Genomic DNA, 18,996 nt, shown 5'->3' with positions numbered 1-18,996 from the left:
TCATGGTTGACCAGATAAGAGGATGAGAACTACAGTGAAGGATTTCCCCTCTGCCCGGCCCACCCCGTGATCTCAGCCCTCTAGCATCCAGCCCCTTCAGGAACTGACTCTATTCTTTCCACTCTCATTTGTGATCAGTAAAAAACAGATTACTAGTTTTGAAAATTATAAGACTTCTCTAAGGGTTTGTGTATAAATCAGAAAGTCTCCATGCCAAATAGACAACAGAGAATTATGATTACAGCATCTATCTCCCAAGTTTCTCCTCCGAGGTAATAAATGACCTTCCTTCTTGTAAATGTCCCCAGCTTCGGCTCTTACCTCATCATTCCACTATCTGAATAAGAAAAGACTATCAGAGATAGCGAGTTGGGTCCAGCATGCTGGAAAAGACAGCTGATCTGGCTTAAAGTTAGCTTGATAGTTCCAACTCCTGACAGATGACTGAAGGAAAATGCCACCTCAAATCTAGAAATGGAGAGACTTTAGGCAATTCCTACAATATCATCCCTTTCCTCACACTCCAGGAAAAAAGATAAAATAAAAAAGTCAACTGGGTGCTGGGGGGATGGGGAGAGAGGCAGAGGGAGAGGGAGAGAGGGGGGACAGAGAGACAGAGGCTGAGGAGAGAGACACAGAGAGAGCAGCCACACAGATGCAGGTGAGAAGGGAATTCTCCTTCCTATGAGGACTCGGGTCATGAAACACAACAAGGAAGAATCGTGACAGTTGCCGGAGCTCTGGCCTTCTGACACGTGTTCCTACTGCAACCCGCTGCACACGCTGCTGCAGTGTGTTCGTGTTCTCATTCACCCACGCGGCCATGGGAAACCTAGCTCTGTGTCTCCCACAGTCATGCTCTCCAGTTCTGAAGCTCACATGGCAAGGCTAGGGTCAGATTTGCACACCTCACTCGTGGGAGCAGTGAGGAACGCAGTGCAGAGGGAGGACCACCAGGGGGAGCACCGCCCAGGGGGAGCACCGCCCAGGGGGAGGGGCTCCACCTGCACTCAAGTCCCAGCCTCTGCTCCTCATCACTGACAGGCAGAAAACCCAAACACTCTCATGAGCACAATACTAGTATCTAGGCCTATAATATGAATAACACACACGCCTAGAAAATGAGCTTTCCAAAGCGAGAATGGTGTTTTACTACTATAGATTATACAGAAGACCTTCCTATGAAAAGATCTAATTCTCTGTCCTTAAAAAAGCATTCCCATTGAAATAGAAGTGAGAAGCAGTCCCCAGAAGCACACGGGACATGACGAGCAAGGACTGGGCGACATTACCCAACTATCTTCTGAAGAACACAAGCTGGAACTCTGTTGCATGGACGGGCAGGGCTCTCCGCCATGGAATATAAATCTCCCCTTCCCACCTGGCCCCTGTCGGCTGGGGTGTCTTTGTGGTTGGCTGCAGGTGACTTCTATTAATGTGAACTGCAGGAAGGCTAGATGGAACCCCACAGCGCCGAGGCCATGAAGTTGCAGATGAGGTTTCCAGAGATGCACGGCAGTGTGATTCGACCATGTGATTTGTAAGATGGGCTCCCTAGCCCCACGAACCCCAGTTCCAACATCATACCCACAGGAATGCATACCACGCTCAAGACCACCTCCAAACACAGCTCAACCCGAGGAGACGGAAAACAGAATCGAGTTTAAATGTAAATAATGCAGACCCAGCATCAGCCAGGGAGATGGAAATTCAAATATACAAGATACAGGAAGGGCATCTGAAACGGGAGGAGCGGGCTCACGTGGTGGAATGCCTGCCTGATAGCAAGTGAGAAGCTGGTTAAACCCTGGTACCATAACACAGAAAAATAAAAAAGAATAAGCCCGGAGCCAGTGGCTCATGCCTGTAAACCTAGCTACTCAGGAGGCTGAGATCTGAGGATTACAATTCAAAGCCAACCCAGGCAGGAAAGTCTGTGGGACTCTTATCTCCAACTAACCACCAGAAAACCAGAAGTGGCAGTGTGGCTCAAGTGGTAGGTCGCTAGCCTTAGCTGAGGGACAGTGCCCAGGCCCTGAGTTCAAGCCCCAGCACTGGCACAAAAAAAAAAAAATCACTATGAACACACACACACAAAACACAATAACAAAAGAAAAGGCTAGGGCATGCCTCAAGTGGTAGATGCTTGCTCAGCATGTACAGGCTCTGGGTTCAAAACCACTTCCCTCCTTTTCAGTTTCTCCATTTAAATTCTGAGCCATGGAAGATAAGATCCCAAAGGCCATTCGTTGACATGGCTCTGCTTGACCCACACCCCTTCATTTCCGTGCATTCTCTCACAGACCCGTTTCATCAATACCATGAAATATAAGCCCTTGGTGTTTCAGCTTTTAAAGACGTTCAAATCACTCCTCCTCTGGTATCAATAATGCAATGATCAGGCAGGAGGAGTAACAAGAATAGACATGCTGCTTTCAAAGACTGTCCTATTATTCGCCTCTCCTTTGTTTATCCGCTCCCTTTTATCTTTAACATGGCTAGGAATGAGAAAGTAAAGGGCTACTACCCTAAAGCATACTTTATTTTTGTTTTTATTTTTTGCCAGTCCTGGGGCTTGAACCCAGGGCTTGGGCACTGTCCCTGAGCCTCTCTGTGCTCAAGGCTAGCACTCTACCATTTCAGCCAAAGCATCACTTCCAGCTTTTTCTGTGTATATGGTACTGAGGAATGGAGCCCAGGGCTTCATGCTTGCTAAGCAAGCACTCTACCACTAAGCCTGTACTTTTTTTTTTTTTTTTGGTGCCAGACCTAGGGCTTGAACTTAAGACCTGTGCAGTCCTTGAGCTTTTTTGATCAAAGCTAGCACTCCACCACTTCAACCAGAGCTGTATTTCCAGTATGGGTGATTAGTTGGATTTAAGAGTCTCACAAACTTTCCTACTTGGGCTGGCTTGGAACAGTGGTCCTCAGATCTCAGCCTCTTATTCAGCTAGGATTACAGACAGGAGGCACCAGTGCCTGGCTCAAAGCACCCTTTTACCCAGAGCTGATTAACCTGGACAGCTAATCAGTCCACGTGCACTTCTAATGTCTTCCAGTGAAGCTTTGCCAAGGAATGGCACCAGGGCCAGAACCTGTCCCGCAGAGAGAAAAACAAATATGCTGTCAGTGCAAAAGCCCACAGACGCTGCTGTTCTATGCATTGAAATCTTTGGAGGAAAAGGTAATTATTTCAATTACTAAAGAGAATCTTCTTATAGATATGAAAACAGGATTGTCCCCAGTCTCTAGATTCTTTAGAAAATCATTGCATTTAATCTGTCTCAAGTTAGATTCACCCCAAATACAGAGTCCACATAACTTATTTCCATAACAAGAAAAACTTCAGCCTGGTGTCAGTGGCTCACATCTATAATCCTAGCTACTCAGGAGGTTTAACTCTAAGGATCATGGTTTGAAGCCATCCTGGGCAGGAAAGACCAAAAAAAAAGTATTAAAAAATGTCTGCTTTTCAAATACACAGATACAACGAGCAAAAGTATCTAGGACAGTTGTGAAAACATTAAGCTGCCAATGCAAGCCCTGCGCTTCTGCTAGTTCAGGGCAGGGTTCATTTTCCTCCTTCACTGAGTTTCCAAGCTGAGAAGATGAGCTGTAGCTCAGTAATTGAGTGCTTGCCTCCTTGGGAGGGAGAGAGGGAGAGAAGTAGAGAGGGAGAGAGAGAAAGGGAGAGAGAAAGAAGGAAGGAAGGAAGGAAGGAAAGAGAGGGAGAAAGAAAAGAGAGAGAAGGAAGGGAGGGAGGGAGGGAGGGAGGGAGGGGTAGGAAGAGGAGTGATGGAGGGAAGGGGAGAATAGTGTTCTTAAATTTTCTTGAGTAGATTGCCACCATGTGGTGACAACTGGAAAGGCACACAGGGTCCGTTCACTTGCAAGTTCACATTTCTGAACTGTCTTAAACTATGGCTCATGCCTGTAATCCTAGCTACTCAAGAGGCTGAGATTTGAAGATCACAGTTCAAAGCCAGTCCGAGCAGGAAAGTCCACAAGACTTATCTCCAATTAGCCATCAAAAAGCTGGAAAGGGAGCTATGGTTCAAGTGGTAGACAGCCAGCCTTGAGCAAAAAAGCTCAGGGACAACTCCTACACCCTAATTTCATGCTCTATGACTAAGAGACAGACAGACAGACAGACACACACACACACACACACACGCAGACATACAACCAGACTGAACCTGCTCTTCTTTCCACTCTGTCACAGCAACGTGAGAAATGTGTTTTTCCATCACCCTTCATTCTAGTCCAAGACCCCAGTGCATGCATGGAATCTCATGCTGTACTGAACTCTATTCACACTGTGCATTTGTACACACACAGGGTGTGATAAACTTACACCCCTTTCTTTAGAGGAAGCCCCTTGCGGCATCTCTGAGAGCTTCTAGGCATAGCTACACTGTGGATGTGGCCTCCCCTCCCCGTTTGAAGAATGAAACCACGGCGACCCCCACACTTGACTGAGAACCAAGGCTACTAAATGACTGACAGGCAGGTGGCACATCCAGTGTGCCTATGCTAAACAGATGACTCGGAGAGAAAGTCATAATACCAGCTGTTGTCAGATGATCGTATCTACTGTGCTCAAACTCTAGGCTTTAATCAAATAATGTAGTAAATTACTGTAATAAAGTTTCTGATCTTAAATCCCCAGGCCATTCCTAAAAACAAACCCTACTTGGTACTGCATCTGTACTCCTAGGACTTTTGTCAGGGCTATTTCATCAACATTTCCAGGTCAAATTGCTGACATGTTAATTTTCCTTCAGCATCCTGTCCTGAGCTGGTTGAGACATTCATAAAATGAGTCAGGATCCGTCCCTTCTTTCCCATTAGCTGGAGACAAGGTTACATTAGAACAGTCTGCTCTTTGGGTGGTGGAACTCCTCTGAGAAACAACTTGTCTTTTTGTCTGCTTGTTTGGTCAGTGGCTGAGTCAGTGTTTTTAATGGTTACATGGCTATAAAACCCCACCTAAGTCCACTCAGGTCACATGTCTCTAGGAAAGCCTTCACTCCACACACATTTTCACATGTACAATGCTGTAGATACAGTTACTGGGCGCTGGTGGCTCAGGCCTGTAATCCTTGCTATTCAGAAGGCTGAGATCTGAGCATTGCAGCTTGAAGCCAGGTGAGGCATGAAAGTCTGTGAGACTCTTATCTCCAATTAACCACCAACTGGAGCTGAGACTCAAGCGGTTGAACACTAGCCTTGAGCACAAAAGCTCAGGGACAAATGCCCAGGCCCAGAATTCAAGCCCCAGGACTGGAAAAAAAACCAAACAAACCAAAAAACCCTTTCATTCTGTAATTATATTTCCTTGTTCATTCCTATGACTGTTGGTGTTTTGTTTTATTTTGGCTAGCTATGTGTATATTTCCTAGTCTTGCCCATGAATTGTTTTTTTTGACTCTGTGAATAATCTCTCTCTATATATATTTGTGTTTTTAAAAATCTGATTAATATTTGCTGTTTTGGGGTTTTTCTTGGTCGGTTGTGGGGCCTGAACTCTGGGCCTGGGCGTTGTCCCTCAGCTCTTCAGCTCAAGGTGAGCACTCTAGCACTTAAGCCAAAGCACCACTTCTGGTTTTCTGGTGGCTAATTGGAAATAAAAGTCTCATGGACTTTCCTGCCAGGGCTGGCTTTGAACCATGATCCTCAGATCTCAGCTCCCTGAGTAGCTAGGATTACAGGCGTGAGCCACCAGTGCCGGCTGAATATCTGCTTTTTATCATGTATATCCTTTGAGACTTCCTGTTTTTCTTTATCTGTTAACTTCTTTTTTGTATGGTACTGGTACTGGGGGGGACTTGAACTCAGGGCCTGGAGTTAGCCCTTCATTTTAACTAAAGGCTGGTGTTCTACCACTTGAGCCACCGCTCTCCTCCTGACTTTTGGAGATAATCTCACAGAGTTTCCTGCCTCAAGCTAGCTTCAAACCTCAGCCTCCTGAGTGGCTAGGATCCCTTTCTCTAAATCTATAAGTGAACTGCTCAACGTGGCCCTGCTCACCACACTGACCTTGGTTTGCAGCTGAGGTGTCTCCCACGAGGAGCTCATGGTCATGGAGCCTTTTCTCTGGAACAGGCACTGCAGGGCACCTTGCAAAGACCCAGGAGCCCCAATCACCAAGACCTTCTTCCCCTCTAAGGTGACACCTGCCATGGAAACAAAAACCTAACATCACCATCGATGCTTCCCAGCTTTCCTTCCACATAGCATGAACTGAGAGAAAAAATATCCTTTAATAAGTGGAAACAAGAGGTTTATTTCTTTTTAGCTGCTTTTTTTTGTTGTTGTTCTGTTCTGTTTATCTGTCTTTGGGAGTGTAAGTAGGGCACAGAAATGGAGGGACAAAAGGTGAACAAATACAACAGTGTTGCTCACTAGATACTATGTTGAGAATGAACTATACAACTTGTGGGTGGGGATGGGAAAGAAAAAATGGGAGAAAACCAGGGAAGGGGTGACATGGTACAAAAGGAAATATACTCTTTAAAATAACTATAAAAAATGAAAAATTAATAAAATATAAAATTAAGAACAAGAGAAAAAAAAGTGATCTCAGTAATAACCCTGTGGTATGAAATAGAGGTGGAAGCTGGAATCAGTCAAGATTTCCTTTCCATACCTCTTGATTCCAATTCTTATTGCTGACTTTTTTTTTTTTTTCTTTCTTTTTTGCCAGTCCTGGGGCTTGAACTCAGGGTCTCGACACTGTCCCTGAGCTTCTTTTGTTCAAGGCTACACTTGAGCCACAGCACTACTTCCGGCTTCTTCTGTGTGTGTGGTACTGAGGAATCGAACCCAGGGATTCATGCATGCTAGGCACGCACTCTACCACTCAGCCACCTTCCCAGCCTTGCTGACTTTCTTTCTCTACATTTTATTGGCCAAAATTTCCTCTTCGGGAATTTTGGTAAAGTGGCCTGAGCCACCGTGGCCCCCCAGAGGTGGAAGAGCACTGTAGATCTGAGTTAGCTCCAAATTCTAACTGAATGGTTTCTGACCACAAGGGCAGATTCTGCAAGTTAAGCTCTTCTCTGAACTCGACTTTGTGCTTTTGTAATTTTTGTTCGATGGTTGCATGTTTCGGGTTAGGGGGGAGGGATATCTGTCTCTTCTATTCAAACTAGTCTACGTTCCTGAGAATGTTTAAAACTGGCTGCCATTCACCATTACTGACTTCTCTTTTAAAATGATCAAATCAATCTCACTAGTAAATGCCTCCATCCATTCATTTGTATCATGTACTTGTAACTCCCAAACTAAAGGATGAGAATAAAGTCAACATTAAGGACCACTTTCATCCTTTAACTAGAATCTCCCAGAAACAAATTTTTATTTTTAAAATGATCTAAACAAAGCTGGGTTCTGGTGGTTTACTAGTAATCCTAGCTACTCAGGATACTGAGATCTGAGGACAGATTCGAAGCAAGCCTGGGCAGGAAGGTCTATGAGACACTTAGTTCTAATTAATCAGCAAAAAGCTGCAAATGGCAAGTGTGGCTCAAATGGTAGAGCACCAGCCTAGAGTGAAAAAGCCAAGTAAGAACTCAAGGCATGGGTTCAAGCACCAGTACCAAAAGCAAAAAGAAACCAGATCTAAATAACAATATATAGAAAACAGGACTAGAGTGGGGATGTGGTGTTAGGCCTTGAACTCAGGATCGTGTGCTTTACCAGGCAGATGCTCTACCCCCTGAGCCATTGCCTCAGCCTGAAAAATAGCATTTCTGAAGAAGCAACACACCAGACTTTTCAGCGAGTTCGATTGTAGCTCTGGCGACAGGTGACACAAAGCATTCGTGGGCGTCTCCACGGACCAGCTTCCCCAGGTTGATGTCTGTCACTCTGAACCAGAAAACCAGAGAACAGGTCAGTCAAAACCCAGTCAAAGGCATTCAGTGGCCATTCACACGTGATCAGCCTGGTAACATCCGAGTGAGTGTCTGATAGAAAGGATGTGTTCAATGCGTTACAGAGCGGACACAAAGGCCAGCGGCTTCCGGGAGCAGGCCAGGACCGGCCCGAGGCCACACAGCGCTTCATGACTCCCCATGTCCAACAACACCTTCCAGGGCCGACCTCAGGAGGGCACCCCTTCAATCCCCAGTTCAGATCCAGCCCGATCTTACCGATCTCCTTGAAAAACCTAAGGAGTAAAGTAAGTGACCACAAACTCTCCATCATTTCTGTGCCTTTCCTTCCCTTATTGAAACTGGACGAAGCATTAACTTAGGACATCCATGACTGTGCAGCCTGAGCTGATGGTCTCACTCCAGATTAGTAAGGAAAGGAGATACTTAGGAAGGCTTTCTTCATTCCCAATTTTTTTTTTCTTTGTTGGTCCTGAGGCTTGAGCTCATCCTGGGTGCTGTCCCTGAGCCTCGTTGTGCTCAAGGCTAGCACACTACCACCTGAGCCATTGAGCCACTTCTGGCTTTTTTCTTAATAGTTTATTGGAGACAAGAGTCTCACAGATTTTCCTGCCCTGGCTGGCTTCGAACCATGATCCTCAGATCTTAGCCTCCTGAGTAACTAGGATTACAGGTGTGAGCCACTGACCCAGCTTCATTCTCTACTTGTATAAAAGATTTGAAAGTGCGGGCTGGGAAGGTGGCTCAGTGATAGAGCGCTTGCCTTGCAAGCGTGAGACCCTGGGTTCAATTCCTCAGCACCACATAAGCAAAAAGAAAAAAAAAGCCAGAAGTGGCGCTGTGGCTCAAGTGGTAGAGGGCTAGCCTTGAGCTGAAGAGCTGAGGGACAGCACCCAGGCCCAGAGTTCAGGCCCTACAACTGGACCCAAAAAAAAAAAAAATTTTTTTTTTGGAAAGTACACCCTCATACTTTCCTGTCTTGGAGATTTTCTTATAAGACTCCTTCTCCCTTTATAGTGATACTTTTTTTTTTTTAATCTTTTTTTTGGGTCCGTTTGTGGGGCCTGAACTCTGGGCCTGGGCGCTGTTCCTCAGCTCTTCAGCTCAAGGTTAGCGCTCTACCACTTGAGCCACAGCACCACTCCCGGCTTTTTTCTTTTAGCTTATGTGGTGCTGAGGAATCGAACCCAGGGCCTCATGCATGGAAGGCAAGTGCTCTACCACTGAGCCACCTTCCCAGCCCCTCCTTTATAGTGATTCTATTAGAATTTCTTGTTGGAAATTTCTGTGATGAGTGTGTGTGTGTGTGTGTGTGTGTGTGTGTGTGTGTGTGTGTGTGTGTGTGTGTGTGTGTGTGTGTGTGTGTGTGTGTGTGTGTGTGTGTGTGTGTGTGTGTGTGTGTGTGTGTGTGTGTGTGGCCCCTCCTTTATAGTGATTCTATTGGAATTTCTTGTTGGAAATTTCTGTGATGATTTTGTGTGTGTGTGTGTGTGGCCCCTCCTTTATAGTGATTCTATTGGAATTTCTTGTTGGAAATTTCTGTGGTGTGTGTGTGTGTGTGTGTGTGTGTGTGTGTGTGTGTGTGTGTGTGTGTGTGTGTGTGTGTGTGTGTGTGTGTGTGTGTGTGTGTGTGTGTGTGTGTGTGTGTGTGTGTGTGTGTGTGTGTGTGTGTGTGTGTGCGTGCGCGCGCGCGCGCGCGCACTGAACCCAGCCTTATAGATGCCCAGTCCCACAAGAACTTTTTAAGCTATGTTTGGGTCTACCCCCAGCCAGGATAAAGAAAGAGTAAAGCTAGGGGAGCTGGTGGCTCACATTGTAATCACACCTACTCAGGAGGCTGAGATCTGAAGATCCTGGTTCAAAGCTAGCCTGGGCAGACAAATCTGAGATACTCATCTCCAGTTAACCAGCCAAAGGTCAGTAGTGAAGGTATGGCTGAAGTGGTAGAGCGCCAGCAAGTCCACATACACACACCCACATACAGAAGGGGCCATGGTTGCTATAAAGCGGCAGGTTCTCAATGCAGCCCCTGAAGAACACACCAGGCCAGGGATCTCACTGCATGTGTGCTCATCAGCTTGTAGCCCTGAGTACATTGAGCTCATTTTGGCCTCAGTACCAAATAGCTCCATTTTTCCATGTAGGGGAAATGGTGTTTTTAGTCCTCAGGAAATATGCTGGTCCCCCACTGTAGACTGGGGTACATGCTTACATCATCCCACAAGAAGGCTCAGAGAGCAGCACCAGACACACACCTGGCGTTTATCATCCCTACCTGTCCCTGCCTCACATTGTAGCTAAAGATTTGGGTGTCATCAATAAAAGACTTTCTCTCCACAGGTCTGGGTCTAAGAGAAAATATGATACTGCTGGAGAATCAGGTCTCAGGTTTTTTTCCCTTTGGTCTGACACAATTACCTCGGAAAACCTATTTAGTCTGAGGACTGACTACAGACGCCGTAAGACAGAAACGTGTTAAGTAAAAATGCCAGTGTGATATCTTTTCCCACCGCGGCCCATGTACTACAAGTTGTCTGACTTGTGTACCTAGAATCTACAGCCATAAAACTCCTAACATATTCTAAACGATTACTTTTAGCTAATTACTGACATAGCCACACAAATTAGTATTCAGAAAAAACATCAAAGTAGGTAATGACTTTGTATAAAAGTGGATTCTCACACGTTTTCTATGTTCTTACCCATCCACGTCTTTCTCCGGTTTCAGGGCGTTGAGGACTTTGCTGCTAATGGAGTCCTCGGAGATCTGAAGGGCAAGGCCGTGAACTGTGGGGTTCTCATTCATCTTCAATATTTCACTTATGATCTACAGAGGAAAGAAATGAAAGAAATCAGATTTGTGAAAATAAGACACGACAAAGAATTCAATACAAAAGAGTAGTGATCTGCCACCTCAAATAACAACAGTATTGTGTACTCCATATAGATGAGGTTCAAACAGCTACAGACCGCGTGATTCTATGTGCAACTGTCCACTTAACACGGTTTCACTTGTTTTAATTATCTGAAGCCAACTCTGCTCCCAAAATTCCAGTAATAAATAAATTATAAGCTAAAAATTTTTAAAAACCAACACAACTGGGAGAGATAAGGAAAAAGATAACATTGTCCAAAAAGAAATATATCTGTTACCTGACTTACATCACTGTAACCCCTCTGTACATCATTTTTATAATAGAAAGTTTTTTTTAATTTAAAAAATAAATAAAAAAAATTCAGACAAGGCACTAGTGGCTCATGCCTGCAATCTTAGTTACTTAGGAGGCTAAGATCCTGAGGATCATGGCTTGAAAAGTCTCTGAAATAACCAGCCAAAAGCTAGACTGTAGGCATGGCTGAAGTGACAGAGCATCAGCAGAGAGAAAGCAAATCAAAAGAACATAAGACCATGAACTTGAGTCCAAATACTATCCCCCTCAAAACACATCTGTTACTGTTTCTTTCTACTCCTTGTTGAAGACTTTGGGGAAAAACACATCTTGCTTTTCATCTTGCTTATAAAAGCTCAAAAGAAGCTTGTGGTTTGTGGTGACTTTACAGTTCTTACCACTGTACCCAGTGCCAGAAATGAACAAAACCAAATCAGATTCAGCTGAGATGCATGCAGGGCAATTCCCTATCGATGATCACACTTGAACACACGGCCAGTTTCCAGGCAGGAATTGAGCTGCACTGCACTGTTCAGCTCAGCTCAGCCTGTGCACTTCCCACACCAACAACCTCTTCCCAACCCTGGGGACCTCACCAAGCCCCTCGCGCCCGCACAGACTCTGGATCTGAACTGTGTACAGGAAGCACTTCCAAAGCCTGTGATAGTTAAAACCCAGCACGCACCGAGCCAGATTCAGTTCGCATAAAAGTATTGGCTCCGAGGGAGTCTGCCCATGCATAGGCCTCACGGGGAGGAAGCTGTGGGTCACCATTTTTGTGACATTGCCTAGCAAAAAAATATGTAAAACTATAGTTTTTTGACTTAGTAGAGGAAGAGAATGACATGTAGTTCACCACATGAGAAAGAACATTTAAAAAATTTGTTTCATTTTTTTTGTATTCTTTCATTCAAAAATATGTTCTAGGTAAATGCTTTATATCAGTTCTGATTAAGAAAACACAGCTAACTGTGAATAAAAGTGCCCTCATATGCTGGATTTCCTAACAGTGAGAGGAGACTCCTCCAACCAAATGGTAATAATAACGTAATAGTAATCACATGGTAATAATAACATAATAGTAATCACATAGTAATAATGTAACCAAATGGTAATAACATAATAGTAATCACATAGTAATAATATAACCAAATGGTAATAATAACGTAGTAGTAACCAAATAGTAGTAATATAATCTTAGGAGCAGTGACTGGTATGAAAAACAACAAAGCCCACTGAATGGGGTAAAAGGCCAGCAGTGTGAGAAGCAAGCGGGCAGGCAGCAATTCGGAATGAAGGGAGCCACCATCTTTCCCTGTACCTAGGATCTGGAAGAACAAAGAACCAAAACAAAAACAATAATGTAAAAAAAAAAGTCGTACTAACTTAAGGTATTCTTTTTCAACATAGTAATACCACATGAACTTATTTTACCAGATATTTGCCAAAGAAAAACAGGAATAGAGGTAGAAATAGACACAGTGTTAGGGATTAATGTTAATGAATAATAAATGATTCCTTGTTTTGTTTTTAAAAAAGCCAGGGGCCCATGGCTCAAGCCTGTAATCATAGCTACTCAAGGGGCTGAGATCTGAGGACTATGATTTGAAAGCAACTCAGGCAGGGACTCTTTTCCCCAATGAATCACAGAAAAAGGGAAGTAGTGCCATTGCTCAAATGGTAGAGTGCTGGCCTTGAAGAAAAGGAGCTTAGAGTTCAAGCCCCAGGATTAGGGGGGTGGGAATGGGAGTCAAGCTGAGAGGGGTGGTTCACAGCTCAGCATTTGGGAGGCTGAGGCAAGAGGATGGAAAATTGTAGCTTGAAGTACATAGTAAGTCCCTGTCTCAAAAACAAACAAGAAAGGCAAACAATACAACAAAAAAGTAAAAATAAAATGAAATAAAATCCCTGCATTCAGTAGGCTGAGGCAGAAAGATCTCTAGTTCAAGGCCAGCCTGACTACATGGCAAATTCAAGGCCACCTTTCTAAGCCAGCCTTGACTACAGAGCAAGATCTCAAAATAAACAGATACACAGTATATAAATAAATGTCAAGGGCTAGCAAAACCTAAAATAAATAAATAAATAAATAAAAATGCTGTTTTTTAAACTGCAGACTGTGAGTGTCCTGTAAATATACAAGTCATTTTTTTTCTTTCTTTCTTTTTTTTTTTGGTCGGTCGTGGGGCTTGAACTCTGGGCCTGGGCGCTGTCCCTCAGCTCTTCAGCTCAAGGCTAGCGCTCTACCCTTGAGCTACAGCACCACTTCCGGTTTTCTGGTGGTTTATTGGAGATAGGAGTCTCATGGTCTCTCCTGCCCGGGCTGGCTTTGAACCGAGATCCTCAGATCTCAGCCTCCTGAGTAGCTAGGATTACAGGCGTGAGCCACCAGCGCCCGGCACAAGTCTTTTTTTCTGTTACTGTTGATGTCAAAAGTGCTTTACTATGTGTATTTAATAAATCCATGATTTTAAGTGTAAGAATAAGTGAGCCATGGCCTCCTGGTATAAAGACTACATTTCCGGGGGAGGGGGGAGGCTGGGAAGGGATGTGAAGGGTAAACAAAGGAGGAGGCTACAATGCTTGGTAAGAAATGTACGCATTATCCTGCCCATGTAATTGTAACTCCTCTGTACAGTATGTTCACAAATAAAATTAAATTAAATTAAAAAAAAAGACTACATTTCCCACCCTCCCTTGCAGGGTGGCAGGACTGAGGTTGGAGCCAATGAAAAGGGGGCAGAATTGTGACTTTCCCTTAAGGAAAGAGGGTGATGCTTTGCCTTTATCCTTCCCCTTCCTGGCTACAGATCATGCTGAGCTTGATCCGGACCCTGTGATCCAGAAAAAGAGGGAAGTTCTGAACTCTCCCTTCCTTACCCCCACTTCTGTACACTGTAACAAACTGCTTTTCCCCATAAAACTGGACGGGACCCACAGTTTGCCTAAGACAGAGACTATAACCAACAAACCTGCCTCATCAGGGATTACCTGGAGCCCCACTGACCAATCAGAACAAAACCTTTCTTAACCAAACTGGTCAAGCCTCTCTCCTAGATGCCTGAACTTTAGGTTAGCCAAAGCCAGCACACGTCCCCTCCTGAGAACAGGCCAACCTCTGGGAACAAGTCTGATCTATTACCCATCAAGAATCCATTACCCCTTTCCTCAGACCTTTCTTTCTGCCTTGTTTACTCTTCCCTAGAGAGGAAGGCCCCAAGGTCAGAGCACTGTACCTACTAAGATGCAAACAGATGTCCACCCACAGTGAGCTTGCCAGGGTTCTAGTCACCTCACAGCTGTGGTTCAAAACTACACCTTCTTTTATTTAATAATGATGATGATGACAATTCAGAAAAGTCAGGGAAGTCACCAAGTGCCACATGTCTCTACTATCTCTCACATGTCTCTACTCCACATGTCTGGTACTATCTGGGGGCTCACTGGCTGGGTATCTTGGAACCTATTTCCTTTGGGAAAAACTGGGGTGTGGGGGGGAGTTACTAGTAATCCTTCTCTTCTTTAAACAGTTCCTTTCTATTCCTGACAATAATCTTTTCTTTTCTTTTTTTGGTGCTGATTCTGTGGATTGAACTCAGGGCCTCTCACTCCTACGAGTGCTCTACCACTTGAGCCAAACCTCCACTTTCCACTTTTTGCTAATTAATTGGAGAAAGAGTCCCACAGACTTTTCTGCCCAGGCTGGCTTTGAACCTTGATCCTCTGATATCAAGCCTTGTAAGCCATCGGCTTCTGGCTGACAATAATCTCTTTGAACAACTCTCCTTACCAGTTTTGCATTACTCTTGACCCTGGCTGGGACATTGATGTGACAAATAGAACTGACTTCTCTATCTTGGGCTACGAGGTAAACTGCAGTGGGGGAGGGAGGAGCTGAGCCTCCAATGACTACTGCCAAGAATTGCTGACTTCCAAACTGTATTCAAGTTCAAGGGTAGCCTTTTTGTTTTGTCTTTGTAGCTGGTCCTGTTGCACTCAGGTCTTGGGCACTGCCCCTGAGCTTCCGTGCTCAAGGCTAGCACTCTACCACTATGAGCCACAGCTCCATTTCTAGCTATTTTAGTGAATTGGAGATAAAGTGCCTCCCAGATACTTTATCAGCTCAGCCTCCTGAGTAGCTAGGATTTACAGGTATGATGCCTGGCAGAAGTAGTCCATTATTTAGTTAAGATTTTGTTATTTAAGATTCTGTTACACCTTAACAAAATACTAAAAAGCTGGCACTTGTGGTGTCAAGGGGAGGGCCATGGGGAAGGGGTTAGATGAATAGAGAGTGAAGACTGGGTAAATATGGTCATAATATTCAATGTATATGTGTGAAAATAAAATTAGGAAATTGGAGGGGAGGGTGGGGTTGGGAAGGGGGGAGAATGATGAAAGGGGTGACACAGATCAAGATGCATTGTGCTCATAAACGGCCATGTTGGAATGAAACCCTCTACACAACTCCTTAGTAATAATTTTTAAAAATTAATTTAAAGCCAGATGCCGGAGGCTCACACCTGTAATCCCAGCTACTCAGGAGGCTGAGATCTGAGGATAATGGTTCAAAGCCAGCCTGGGCAGGAAAGTCTGTGAGACTCTTATCTCCAATTAACCACCAGAAAACTGGAAGTGGCGCTGTGTTCAAGTGGTAGAGCACTCGCCTTGAGCTGAAGAGCTGAGGGACAGCACCCAGGTCCAGGGTTTAAGCCCCATGACCAACCAAACAAAAAAAAATTAATTTAGAAAAAAAATTGTTACCTGAAGTGTCCATGAATTCTAACCTGCTCTTCAGTGCCACAGCCAGCCGGAGGAAAGCTGGCAGGGAAGACCTAGCCTCGGCGGCAGTACAGGGAACGTGGTCCAGCTCGTCACCAGTGGCGACAGCAGCCACACTGACATGACATTGAGGAAGGTGGTGGCAGAAATTACTAGAACACATGAATAGCAGAGGAAGGGAATCCAGGTGTTTTATATCAGCTGCCTAAGAAGTCCGAGAATGTTAGCGTGGTAAAAGGCACAAAGATCACCTTGTCCTGTTCTGTTGTTGTGTCCAGAAATGCCAAAGAAATGGTCCAAGGTCAAAGACCTTGGCAGGACAGAGCAAGATCAGAGCCAGGTCTCCAGGTAGGCACAGCTCAACAACTCCGCTGGACAATGCTGAATGAACAGCTACATCACCATGTCACGCCAGAACAAATCTTCAGTGAAACATACAGGGAGAAAGACCAGAGAGCAACACAGCAGAATAGACTCTTTCCCCTGAAAATCCAGCCATGAAAAAAATGCTGTCATAATTAGGACATACTCACAGCTCTCCCTACAGAGGAATGATAAATGGAATTACCTCATCTTCTCCACAGTCTGGAGGAAGGCAGACGTAGGTGATGTTCAGACCAGCCTATGAGAGAACACAGGGTTCTCAGTCATGGTAAGAGCATACACTGTGAAGAATTATAATAGAGTTTAAGTCATCAATCCTTACCTCTTCAGCCAAACTCTGGTTGATTTCCTGCATCGAGTTGTCATTGCCTGCCTAAGAGGAGAGGAATAAGAGAACAGAATTATGGGGGAAATACCTTGACACAGCCCGCAAGAGGACATGGGACTAGATTTATGATCACAAATTATCTAATTACAAATTTGATATGGAAAGTGCAGGGGGAAAAAAGAGTCTTATTGCTTGGAAAAAGGTAGCTGGGCGCCAGTGGCTCACACCTATAATCCTAGCTACTCAGGAGGCTGAGATGTGAGGATCGCCGTTCAAAGCCAGCCTGGGTAGGAAAGTCTGTGAGACTCTTATCTCCAATAAACCACCCGAAAACTGGAAGTGGCACTGTGGCTCAAGCGGTAGTACGCTTGCCTTGAGCTGAAGAGCCCAGGGACAGTGCCCACGCCCAGAGTTCAAGCCCCATGACCGATCAAAAAAAAAAAAAGGTGTAAATCACTTGTACTTATGAATATACTAATTTCTAGATGTTTGAATTATATCACAAAAAAAATACACTGGGTGCTGGTGGCTGCTGAGATCTGAGGATTGCAGTTCAAAGTCAGCCTGAGCAGGACTGTGACTCATCTCCAACCACCAAAAAGCTGGAAGCAGAGCTGTGGCTCAACTGGTAGAACACAGCCTTGAGCAAAAAAGATCAGGAAACTCTGAGTTCAAGCCCCAGGATGAGCATACATGCATGCGTGTGTGCACAAGCACAAATGTGCACACACATACATACACAATATATATATTATCCCACACATTATAGGACATATAAAGGCATCATTACAGACAGGCGCTGGTGGCTCATGTCTATAATCCTAGCTACTTAGGAGGCTGAGATCTGAGAATCACAATCAGAAGCCAGCCAGGGCAGAAGGGCAGACAAGGCTATGAGACTCTTATCTCTAGTTAACCACCTTAAAACCAGAAGTGAAGCTGTGGCTCAAAGTGGAAGAGCACTAGCCTTGAGCAAAAGAAAAAAGCTCAGGGATAGAGCCAGGGCCCTGACTTCAAGCCCCACAACCAAAAAGAAAAAGGAAGAAGAATAAGAAAGACATCACCCCACAGGAACATCCATCTAGACACAGGACACCATTTTAAAGACCGTTCTCTGCTGGAAAGCCAAAGTAAGCAAGCAGACTCCCAGGCAGCCCATTTTCCTTGGTCTGTTTTACCTCAGCTTTCTCTGAGGGTTGTGGGGTGTAGATCCCATTACCCCCAAAGAATGTCAGGACCAGGCACACAGCAATACAATCTGAAAGAACCGTTTCAACAGACCTTCAGGCTGCTATTTTTGATCCACTCAGAGCCAAGACCTACTGTAGCAGTCCAGCTGCTGGCCCTATCAGCTTCCAGACTTGGCTCAACTCGTTATTTTCCTGCACCTGTTGCTGCAGGAGGATGCCCCGACACCCTGGCAAGCAGTGCCAAAATCATGGCAAATGGTGCCAACTACAGCTCAGACTGAAGAGGCTGAAACCAAACGACACAGAATGCAAAGTCGTTCTGACCCAGTGGTGAGACTTGGCAGGCAGGCTGAGAAGACGGGAGCGGGAGGATGACCAGGCATGCGCATGCGCACATGGAGCCTTTTCCCATCACCTCCCATCACTTCTGCTAAGCATCGATGAGCACGCACGACTCACCACATATCTGTTGTAATGGGATGTGATGTATGTGGAAGCCTACTTCTGACCTCAGGTAGACATCCATCCTCAGCCAGAAGGACTCAAGCCAGCCAGTATCTAACCAAACAAGCAACCAAAAGCTTGACAGAGTCACTGGGCACCAGTGGCTCATGCCTGTACTCCTAGCTACTCAGGAGGCTGAGATCTGAGGATCGCGGTTCAACGCTAGCCCAGGAAGTAATGTCCATGAGACTCTTATCTCCAATAAACTACTCAGAAAACTGAAGTGGCGCTGTGGCTCAAGTGGTAGAGCGCTAACCTTGAGCTGAAGAGCTGAGGGACAGCGTGCAGGCCCAGAGCTCAAGCCCCACAACTGACCCCCCCCCCCAAAAAAAAATCTCAACAGAGATGGGAGCCAGCCAGTATCTAACCAGAGCCACACAGACCAAGATCGCAGCTGCTCTTGCTCAATGCCGCGGCAGCTGGCGTTTGGTTCAGTGATTGCTAATTGAAAGGCAGTGCCCCTCGCTCTCAGCTTACCTGAATGATGGCGAGAACTGGCTGAAAGGCAGGGTTTTTCTCTTGTAATAAACTCAGCACCTCTTTCGAATTCTGGATGACTTCTCTACATGGAGAAAGAAAAACAGCATGGGTATTTCTGCGTTGGTGAGTACAAAGGATGGACACAACACCTGCACTTACAGCCTTTGTTAAAAAGGAGGCGCAGAGGGAGAGGTAGAGAAATGGTGACACCAAGAAATCTTAATGCAGCCAGGCATGGTGGCTCACGCCTGCGGTCCCTA

At 45.2% G+C, this 18,996-nt stretch overlaps 1 protein-coding gene across 1 annotated transcript; it reads right to left on the bottom strand.

Moving 5' to 3' along the window:
• Positions 1-6,030: 6,030 nt before the first annotated feature.
• LOC138841601 (monofunctional C1-tetrahydrofolate synthase, mitochondrial-like) lies at positions 6,031-18,814 on the bottom strand (the record flags this gene model as incomplete). Its single annotated transcript, XM_070042387.1, has 6 exons — positions 18,734-18,814; positions 16,557-16,607; positions 16,419-16,472; positions 10,601-10,725; positions 7,772-7,872; positions 6,031-6,176 (listed from the first exon to the last, which is right to left on the bottom strand). Coding segments are annotated over exons 2-6 (459 nt in total), but the record flags the coding sequence as incomplete, so codon positions are not given.
• Between the last annotated feature and the right edge of the window lie 182 nt (positions 18,815-18,996).

This window comes from Dipodomys merriami, unplaced genomic scaffold, assembly GCF_024711535.1.
Source record: "Dipodomys merriami isolate MVZ:Mamm:240054 unplaced genomic scaffold, mDipMer1.0.p SCAF_3229, whole genome shotgun sequence".
Taxonomy (NCBI): domain Eukaryota; kingdom Metazoa; phylum Chordata; class Mammalia; order Rodentia; family Heteromyidae; genus Dipodomys; species Dipodomys merriami.
This window is presented reverse-complemented; position numbering and strand designations above follow the sequence as displayed.